Source organism: Chrysochloris asiatica, unplaced genomic scaffold, assembly GCF_000296735.1.
Source record: "Chrysochloris asiatica unplaced genomic scaffold, ChrAsi1.0 scaffold00053, whole genome shotgun sequence".
NCBI classification, from domain to species: domain Eukaryota; kingdom Metazoa; phylum Chordata; class Mammalia; order Afrosoricida; family Chrysochloridae; genus Chrysochloris; species Chrysochloris asiatica.
Genome location: NW_006408571.1, coordinates 16,244,972 through 16,255,577, shown reverse-complemented (window position 1 = coordinate 16,255,577; position 10,606 = coordinate 16,244,972). Strand labels below are relative to the sequence as shown.

At 36.7% G+C, this 10,606-nt stretch overlaps 1 protein-coding gene across 2 annotated transcripts in view; it reads right to left on the bottom strand.

The window, feature by feature from the left end:
* Positions 1-10,606, bottom strand: part of TDRD7 (tudor domain containing 7) — a 102,944-nt gene that overhangs the window by 69,053 nt on the left and 23,285 nt on the right. For both annotated transcript variants that reach the window (XM_006863134.1, XM_006863135.1), the window contains 2 exons: positions 4,075-4,148; positions 867-1,084 (listed from right to left, as the gene is read on the bottom strand). In XM_006863134.1, coding sequence (XP_006863196.1) covers positions 867-1,084; positions 4,075-4,148 — 292 coding nt within the window. The remainder of the gene's footprint in view (positions 1-866; positions 1,085-4,074; positions 4,149-10,606) is intronic.

The following is a 10,606-nucleotide window of genomic DNA, read 5'->3' as shown; positions in this document are numbered from 1 at the left end:
AAAAAAAAAAAAAAAAATCCAAATGAATAAGGACCTAACTGTGTGATCTACAACCAAAAAATTATTGTGTAAAGAATATGCATAGGCAATGCTGTTACACCTAGCTTTTAACAACAGATTACCTAATATATTAACAAAAGAAAATATAGACAAATGGGACCTTATAAAAATTTGAAACATTTTCTCATCAGAAGACTGGGAGAATATCTTCAGAAACTATATGTCCAGTTGGAATCTAATAACAAAACTTTAAATAAATAAAACTCTGATAACATCAAAAGACAATCATCCAATCATAAAATGGACAAAGGACTTTCATAAAATGGAAAGAGGGCAGTCAAATGGCCATCAAACACATGAAAAGGACCTTACGTTGAGGCATAAAGTTTGCATTTTTCACTGTTATCTTTTAAACCCATTTTTCATGAACTCTTAAAAGTCCCCTTGTATATATATTATATGCATTTTAAAATCATTTTTAAAAATAAATAACAAAAGCAATTGTAACCCGCAGCGCCCTGAATTTTGACATGCTCCTAATAAACAAGAGCCAATATTTGTTCATCTTAAGAGATAAACCTTGTTGTTGTTAATGCCGTCAAGTCAGTTCTGACCCAGAGTGGCCCTGTAGAGGGTTTCTGAGGAGCAGGTGGTGAGTCTGAACCGCCGACCTTGTGGTTCAAACCAACTTTGCAGTCCAGCGCATTAGCCCACAGTGCCACACCAGGACTCCAGGTAAAGCTTAATGGGATAATAGTACCTACAGTGCTTCCTGCTCCCGGATCACAGGTGACATGACTAATAATGGACAATCTGGAAGGGGATCAGGGAAGAAAGATGAAGGGGTAAGAATAAGGAAAACGTACCGTGCAAATATGAGGCCAGTGTTCAAACTGTTGCAAAATTCCTGGATTAAGTTCTTCTTTGTATAACTCTTTGTAAAACTGTGGAAGCTTAGATATCCAAATGCCATTGCTATGCTTGTTTAGTATTTCCTTTATGCGATTTTCAACCTCATCCAATTTATAAGGGTAAGAGGCAGGAAGTGCAACTTTTGGTTTTTCAACAGTCTGATTTAAATTATCTTTAAATTAAAAAAAATCATAGAATTAACCAAACTGCAGAATATTTTAGGTTATCCCCATCACCTAGTACTTTACCAGCCTTTCAACTCTTACATTGAAGACTTGTGGGACCCAAGGGTCTTAGAAGGCAGTCCCCAAAAATCTCATTCTAAGGTTAAGTTCCAAAGTAACTAGTAGGATCAATAGTCGCCAACAGAGGAGCCAAGCTCCTTCGTTTTACAAGGGCTTTACGGTTTATTTTAAACCTCAGGATGACTTACTATAAATAGAATAATGAAATTTATTTAACCATTTTCTATATGCGGCTAAGAAAGGTTAATTTTTAAGGCAATGTTGGAATATATGCAATGCTAAATATAAATTATATTCCATAAAGCATAAAATAATGGCTTAATAGTCCAAAAACTGTTCTACCTACAATAATCAGCCTAACCCCAGTTTATAAACATAAAGAAATGTTTGGAGCCCACAGATAATTATTAACAATATTCATAAGTGAATATTTATGAAAGTTTGGTTAGCTCTCTTACTCACATTTACTTTCTATTTAATGACTGAGTGAACTTGCTAAGAGAATACAGAAATCTGAGTGTTCGCTATAGCTGACTGCTCTGGTATTTTAAGAACTATGACATCTACTCTAAGCCTCTTGTAAGTTTCACAGGAATATACGTCAGAATAGATTAAATATTACCTCCTACAAGCAAAATATAATTATATTTTAACCAGACAGGATTTTTGTTGGGATCTATTTTATTTTATTTACTCTTTAACTAGCTGGTGACATACAGGCTGGCTTAGGGATGTTGGCCTTGGGGGATATGAGGACGCCCAAGGCTACACTATTCTTTCAGGATGCCTGGATGCTACGGCACAATTAGCTCAGCGAAACAAGGGTCATGGCTGCGCTTGTATATTATATTTCCTATTAATGGCAGAGCTTATTTTTTAAGTGTTCCCAAATGATGATATAAAAGGACTGGGAGAAGAGAAAGGTTAGTCTCTCAAAACTGGCCAGACTCTACCTTTCTGAGAGACTCAGGAAGTTGAAGTCTATAAATGTGTCTCTTTGAGTAGAGCCATCAGACTCAACTGACTGGCTGTACCTTTTGTTAAACAAACCAGGGAAGTAATCTAGCTTGCCACCCTGCAGAAGAGCTGAGAGGATGCCCTGCCTATCACCTCGGCCAGCTAATTCGCAACCTCCCTAAAACAGATTTGCTTGGTTCTGCAGAAAAAATCTATAGGAATTTAATCCTCTAAGTATGTTTTGAATATGTAAAAGTAATTCATAGAAATAAAGATCAGCTTCTTCAAAGAAATTTCATAAAAAGTCCTAACTTTACTGACTAAATGTTTCAGCTAGTACATATGCAAAAATAATTCATATAAGCAAACATCACACTGGAGATGTAGACTGCCACAAAACAAGAATTTAGACTCAAGAAGAATCACACTGAAATCATTCAAAATCACATTAAATTTCCTGAAGCCTAATTAAGTACATGATCTGAAAACAGCATTTCTCAGGGTGAGACAATGAGCAGGGGATTTATTTACTGGTGGGAGGAAGAGACGAGTGATTGTTATTACTAATCTTCAGATTCTTTGACTATATTACATCTCTGATTGTTTTCTTTGGTACAAGCCTTTGGGATTTATAGTTATGTTTCTCATTTATGGTGTGTTTAGATGCTTAGTGGTCACTGAACTAGTGTAAGGTGATGATGACTTTTATATGGTGGTCGTTGTTACATGTCCTGAGTTGGTTTTGATTCACAACAACCCCAAACAGCAGGAGTGAACACTTGGCCATCGGGCTGCATAAGGTCATCAAAGTCATTTGGTCTGGCTTTGCCAAGGCAACTGCTGTTCTAGCCATCACATTTGTTGTTGTTGTTAAGTGCCATTGAATCGATTCCAACCCATAGCACCCCTGTCTAGGTTTCCAAGGAACAGCCGGTGAGCTTGAATCTCCGACCTAGCAGTTCAAATCAACTTTGTAGTCCAGTGCATTATCCCATAATATCACACCAGGTCTCCAGCCACCACATTAGGGGTAAATTAGATAAATGTTTGACCAAATCTAGCAGGCTAATTTTTAATCTGATAATTCTGTATGGCCCACAGATGATGATATAAATTTTGGCAGAAAAAAGGTTCCCTACCCCTGTCATATGGTGTGGCACTGTGGGTTAATGCGCCAGACTGCAAAGCCGTTTGAACTGCAAGGTCGGTGGTTGAAGCTCACCAGCTGCTCTTCAGAAACCCTAAAAAGGGTCATGATGGGTCGGAATTGACTCAATGATACTCAACAACAACCCCTGTCATATAGGGTTTTCAAGGAGCAGCTGCTGACCTTGTGGTTAGCAGTCGATTGCTTACCCTATAGTGCCACACTAGGACTTGTGGTGGTTGTGTACCATTGAGTCAGTTCTGACACAAAGCAACCCTGTTGAGAGTTTCCGACCGTCATCTTTCTCCTGAAGAGTGATTGGTAGATTCACACTACTGACCCTGTGGTTAGCAGTCCAGGTCATAATCCACTAAGCTACCAGGGAGGATTTCAAATTCTTGAAATTAAGCCCCATATTTATGTGTCTTAAATTAAGAAGCATGAGCTTCCTTTAAGTGAAGCCTCCCTGAGCCTCCAAAGTCTGGGGGCTCACGCTCTAATGCATGAAAGCTCCAGTGTAGGACGGAGCATCAGAGTGTCTGTGCAGGTGATTTATAGAAGTAAAACAGAGGACTGTAGTGAGAAAGCCTCATGTCAAGGCAAGAACGTTATCCTTGGAGGTATGATTATCTCTTTAGATCACTTGAATTTATGATGGAAAAATTAGGAAAGAGGAAGGAAAGATATATTCAGAGTAAGAAACAGTAAGAGAAGGTGAGAACAAATGGCAAAGGTCTCTGTCCCATCTTCTCCTTGGGGGTCGGAGGCCCCTGATGCCAGAATGTATATGAAGATAATGTTGAAAAAACATACCACTCATTCCCTGAGGACAAGTTCTTGACAGATGCATCTGAAAAGCTGGTGGAAGAGATGCCTTTGGAGTAAACCTAAGGTGCAAAAAATAAGCAAAATAAAAATCGAAATAACAAAGTCTGTATCAAGTTTTAAATACTGTGCTTTGAATGTGAAGTATAGCTTTGAACAGCAAACAACTCATTAAAATATTTCAAACTCAGTAAAAGTGAAACCTGGCATCATCTTTCCCATTTCATATTCACCTAGTGAATGTTCATATGCACTTCAGTTAAAAGTCAAACATACACTAGGTCTTCAAAGTTACAGCCTCTTTCAGAAGGGGGACATCAGACTTACAATTAAACACATTTAAGGAACTAGCAAAACAAGATTAAGAAAACCATACAAAAAATAAACAACCGAAAATACAGAATACTTTGAAAGATAATTAAAAAAGAGAAAAAGGACTTGAATCCAGATACTGTATAATGCATTATAAAGTTACAATATTTAAAATAGTTAGATAAATGAGTAAACCAGTAGAAAGATTACATACACTCAATTTACAATTTATGTGGCACTATGGGCTAATGCATCAGACTGCAAAGTCATTTGAACTGCAAAGTTTCTTTGAAGTGACGCACATTTCCTTACAATATCTTAATCCTATAAGAAATGATTCAATTATATGCTACCAATAAAGTTTATTTCATGTATGATGCTATGCAGTAAGAGCATTATATGTGTTTATAAATGCATTTGAGTAATAATAGAAGACACCAAAAACATACCCAACTCCTACCTTTACAGAACTGGAAGAGAGACAGCATTCCTTTTCCCTGCATCAGCCCTAAAAATGTAAACTGGAACCTTCCCTGCTTTGAGTCAGCATCGAGGGCTCTAGTGGAAGGCAGAGGGATAGGAGCAAAAAGTGAAGATACACAGAGACCATGGAAGAGGCTGCTACGGCTCAAGAACTGGTAGCATTTTGAATGGAAAGCAAAGGAAACAGCTCACATAGCAAAAGACAGATAGATACTCAAGGGAAACTGCAGAGATGGATGAAAACCAAACATAGTAAAATGAGATGACAGAGATCCAGCTAATTTTATAACAATATATATATATAAAGATTTAAACTCAACTCTTAAAAGACAAAGACTTAGACTGGTCTGAAAAACAAATCTAAACATCTAACATTTATTAGAGACACATTCTTATCTCACAAATATTTATGTAGACAACCAGCCACTCCAAGGGAGAAAGATGAGGCTTTCTTACAAATCTTCCAAGATTTACAGCCTTGGAAACCCTATAAAGAGTTGCTATGAGTTGGAATTGACCCAATGGCAGTAGGCTTTGTTTTGGTTTTGGTTATATGTCAAGCAGTATGCCACACAGTAACAATCAATCATAATAAGTAAGAGTGACATGGCCCATTCTCACAGACTATCTAGTAAAGTTGGAAAAACTGAATGATAAGCCACTACTAAGATAGTCCCCAGTGATTCTTGCCTCCTGGGATCCAAGGACTTGTGTAATTCCTTGAGTAATTTGTTTCTTATCAATACAATATTTCAAGGTTGAGGGGATTACAATTCGTGAGATTACAAAAGATTCTCATTTCACCTTGCTACAATAATGTCTCCCTTGATAACTTTGATGAAACAAACTGAAGTATTGAGAAAGCCTATGTATCAAGGAGCTAAAGGTAGCTGTGGTCAGTAGTCAGCTAGAAGCTAACGAACAACCCAAATGGAACTTAATTGTGCCAACAAGCATGCTCATGAGCTTGGAAGCAGACCCTTCTTCAGTTGAACATTCAGACTAAGACCCTAGCCATGGCTAACACCGTAACCACAGTCTCTTAAAAGACCTGGAAGCAGAAGACCCAACTGGATTCCTAACACACAGAAACAATGACAAAATAAATGTGGGATGTTTTAAACTGCTAAATTTGTGGTAATCTGTTACACAGTAATACAAATCTAAACATAAGAACAATGTCTAAGTGCTATGATGGGGCAATGGGTGTAATAAAAGCATGCAACAGAAGTAACAAACCAAATTAGAGGATGTATGAGGATGAAGTGGCGAATAGCGAGAGTTATTAGTATTAGACTACAATAATATGAATAGTTTGGCACTACAAAAGAACAAACAGATAATCAAAGATGTCAACTGGAATCCTTAAATGGAATGATATGTTTATAAGAATTTAGGATTGGTAAAGATAGAATTTTAAGGCAGCAGGAAAAGTACGTAGTAACTAATTGAAGGACATCTGGCTAACAAAGGGGGGAAAAAGAAAAAAATCCTACTCGCACTATTTTGTTGTTGTTGTTAAGTGCCGTCGAGTCGGTTCCGACCCATAGCGACCCTGTACAGGGTTTCCGAGGGTGTAACAAAATAAATTCTGGATGAATTCAAGATTTAAAACAACAAACAAACAAAAACTACAAAAATCCTAAAGAAGAACAGAAGACATTATATAATATTTGGATGGAAATGCTTTTCTAAGCAAAATATACAAAGGCAGAAGCAATGAAAAGAGAGGTTGGTTGACAGATATACTGGTATTGGTATAAAATTTTATGGTATTTACATATCCAATGTTCCAAAAATAACTCAACAAACTGCAAAAACACTGTCAACGTATTACAGAAAAAGGGCTAGTATGTCCTTAATTTATAAACCCATTTTTACAAATTAGGAAGAAACAGTCAACAGACAAACTGCAAAGGACAAAGACATATAATTCATACGCTATCTATAAAGGTCTAATAAGTACATGATGAAATGTACCACTTCCTTAAGAATCAAAATCAAAGAAATGAAAGTGAAAGCAGCTCAGGTACATATTGTCACTTTTCAGGGTAGCAACTTAAAAAGAGAAGCCCAATGTTGGCTTTCTGCTCCCGTATATCATTTATAGCCTTGGAAACCCTGATGAGCCGGAACTGACTCCACGGTACTTAATAACAACAGTGATGGTAGGGATATAAGAAACAATCACTCCCCTTCACTTCTAGAAAAATATGAATTGGTGTAACCTGCTTGGAACATAAATTAGTTAAGCACAGCCTTAATATATATACTTTTCTTTTTAAAAGTTTTTATTGTGAATTGAGTGGTAAGTTTACATGGGAGAACATTAGCTTTGCATTCATCCTATCGTATTTCCTTTTATTGTAATGATTACAATCCCCCTCCATGCATCATCATTCAACAGCATTTGCTTCCATTCCCCTTTTTCTTGGATGTACACCGAAGCACTCAGGAATATATAACTGTTCAAACAATCAAAGGGTATACCCCCCGTAAGCCTGCCCCCAGCATAACTTTTACTCAGAAATTCTATTTCTACCAATCTATTCTAAGGGACTAGTCAAGAATATGTCCAAGGATTTTCCTGTAAGTATGCGTACTGCAGAATTATTTATAATACTGGAAATAATTTATATTCAACAACAGGAGACTGAACAATAGTCTACTCTGACATTAAAAATGATAATATAGAAGTGCTTTTAATAATACGAAAAATGTTTGCAAGCTATAAAGCACTAATGTATTACATGATTAAATTTGTATTTTAATACATTTATATACGGGGGCTACAAAACATTCTAAGAAAATTCCATTAGCCTTTTATTCCATTTTTTACAGAACTTTTGGAAGCCTTCTTGTATACACATAAACTTGAAAAAATAGAAAAAGTGTTTATGATACCTGGATTACAAATGATTATAATTTTTGTCTTTTTACCTTCTTGTACTTTACAAATTTTCTGTACCATCTACATAAAACTTTTGTAATCAGAACAAAGCAATATATGTATGTAGTTTTTAGAATGTATTCTACAAATAGTAAATTAAGTTAAAAACATTCAAGGACTTGGATGTCAACAAAGAATTTAGTCATTTATTTTAGCTTAACACTTAGAAGATTGCTTTCAAATCATGCACCTGTTGGTTAATCACTGATAGTCATTTATTGCTATCTGAAGTCTGCATTCTTACAATGTTTTCATTTTCTTAACTAATGGGAACCCGCAGCCTTCACATACACATGTAAACTTTAAGCATAAATATACTAAATACCTTACTCAGTAATCTTGTCACTTTAACAAAATACAATAATCAAAAACTGCATTATTTTAGAGATAAAAGTTTCCTTTCCTCATATATTTCAGAGGAACCACAAATCAATCATATATCCACACTTCTGACTTTTCTTTCTATTTTATTGGAGAAGACACATGGTAAATTTAATTTAAAGTAAGGAATATCAGCTATGTTATATTTTCTAAAGCTTTTCTAGTTCATTAAGTGGCGGGCATGAGTTCTTAACTAGAGTTCTTAAGAATGGATTTTCGGTTTCTCCAATCTCCTGAATTGTTGCACAAAGATGTCAGCATATATGTATATCGATGGGTTTTTCCTAGGAAAAGCATTTACAGATTTAGTCAGCTTTTCAAAAGGTTTTCAAAAGGTACCTGTCACAACAACTTTAACTGCTTTTTAAGACATTCCATCTTTCATAAATAGATTTTAAAATAACAAACTTTTGTGATTACGGTATTTTGATAAGAGTACTTTTTCTTTTTTTTTAAACTCACAAGGCTGCCCATAATGTGCCACGAAGTGGTACTAGATTTCTTTAAAAGATTGCTCTCTTTCTGTATTATGTTCTTTCAAAAAAAGACTTGAAAATGATGACAAAGAAGAGACTGGAAGGAGCACATGAGTTAAAGGCAACATAAGTAAATACTATCACATACGCAGCCGTGTCATAACCAGTAAAACCAATAACCAATGGACAGCTACACAGCGTGCATGCTGAACAGGTGTAGGAAGGTGAATGACAGTGCACACAGACAGAGGTTTGACAGAGGCTATTTCTATCTATGGATTTATATGACCTGCAAGTATATCCATGAATACAGTATAGCATACAGGAAGCAAAGCTATGAAGACTTCTTATACCCAAGCAAACACTTTGAAGGAGGGAGTTATTGAGCCTGGGGGCTCAGGGCCATAGTCTCACAGGATATACAGGTCAACTGGTCTAACATAGTCCACTAAGACAATGTTCTACAGTTTACTCTGGTGAGTAACAACTGGGGTCTTAAAAGCTTGTGAGCTATAGGAAACTACAAAACATCTATAAGAAAAAGACAAATAAGCCAATTAGAAAATGGGTATAAGACATGAATAGACACTTCACCAAGGAAGGCAGCAAACAAACATACAAAAAAATGTTCAAGATCATTAGCCACTAGAGAGATGCAAATCAAAACAACAATGAGATATCATCTCACACTAGCAGTAATATCGAAGTTCAAAAAAGCAGAAGACAACAAATGCTGGCGAGGGTGTGGAGAGACTGGGACCCTCCAGCATTGCTGGTGGGAATACAAATTGGTTCAACCACTGTAGAATGGTACGGTGCTTCCTCAGAAAGTTGGAAACAGAAATGCCTTAGAATCCAGCAATTCTTCTACTTTCCACAAGAAATATGACTCAGAGCGTGAGTAGATATATGCACATCAATTTTCATCACAGCATTATTCACAATAGCAAAAAACTGGAGATTACCCAAATGCCCATCAACAGAAGAATGGATAAACAAACCCTGGTACATACACACAATGGAATACTATGCTACCTTGAAGAATAACGATGAAGCTGCAAAACACTGCAAATAATGGATGAGCCTTGAAGACATAAAGCTGAGTGAAATTAGGCACAAAAGAATAGATACTACATAAATCCATTGTAAAAACTTAAGATTTCCACACTAAAAGAATAATTATTAGAGGATTACCAGGAGTGGGTGGGGAGGGGACAGTAACTCACAGGTCAGGGGATAGACTCAGGGGACAGGGAGTGTAATAAATAGGAGGGGGAGGAGGGTAGAGAGAGTGGGGAAGATAGGAAAGACTCTGGAGGCATGCATGGGCTAAATGGAATAGAGGAAGACGGTGATGTTTGCACAGCCTTGGAATCACAAGCCTCTATGATATAGGGATCAAGACATAGGCTAAAGGTGTAAAGGGGAGGAAATAATGTTAAGATGTCTGACTGTTCACAAAAGGACAAATATTGCATAAGACCATTATTGTAAAAGCTTAAGAAAAGATACTAAAAGAAAATTCCATACTAAAAGAAAAAAATTGTATGTTGGTTACCATGGGTGGGAGGGAAGGGACAGTAATTTAAAGGTTGGGGACAGTTATATCACAACTTGTGTGAGTGGGAGGGCAATATACAAGGAAGGGGAGGGCAATACACAAGACAGGGGAACACATAGGTAGGTTTGCATGGGCTAAATGCTGTTGTTGTTGTTGTTGTTATTAGGAGCCATCGAGTCAGTACTGATTCATAGCGACCCTAATGTACAACAGAATGAAACACTGCCCAGTCCTGGGCCAAGCTCACAATTGTTGCCATGCTTGAATCCACTAATGCTGCTATTTTGCCAATCCACCTTGCTGAGGGTCTTTTTCTTTTTCTCTGACCCGCTACCCTACCAAATGTGATATCCTTCT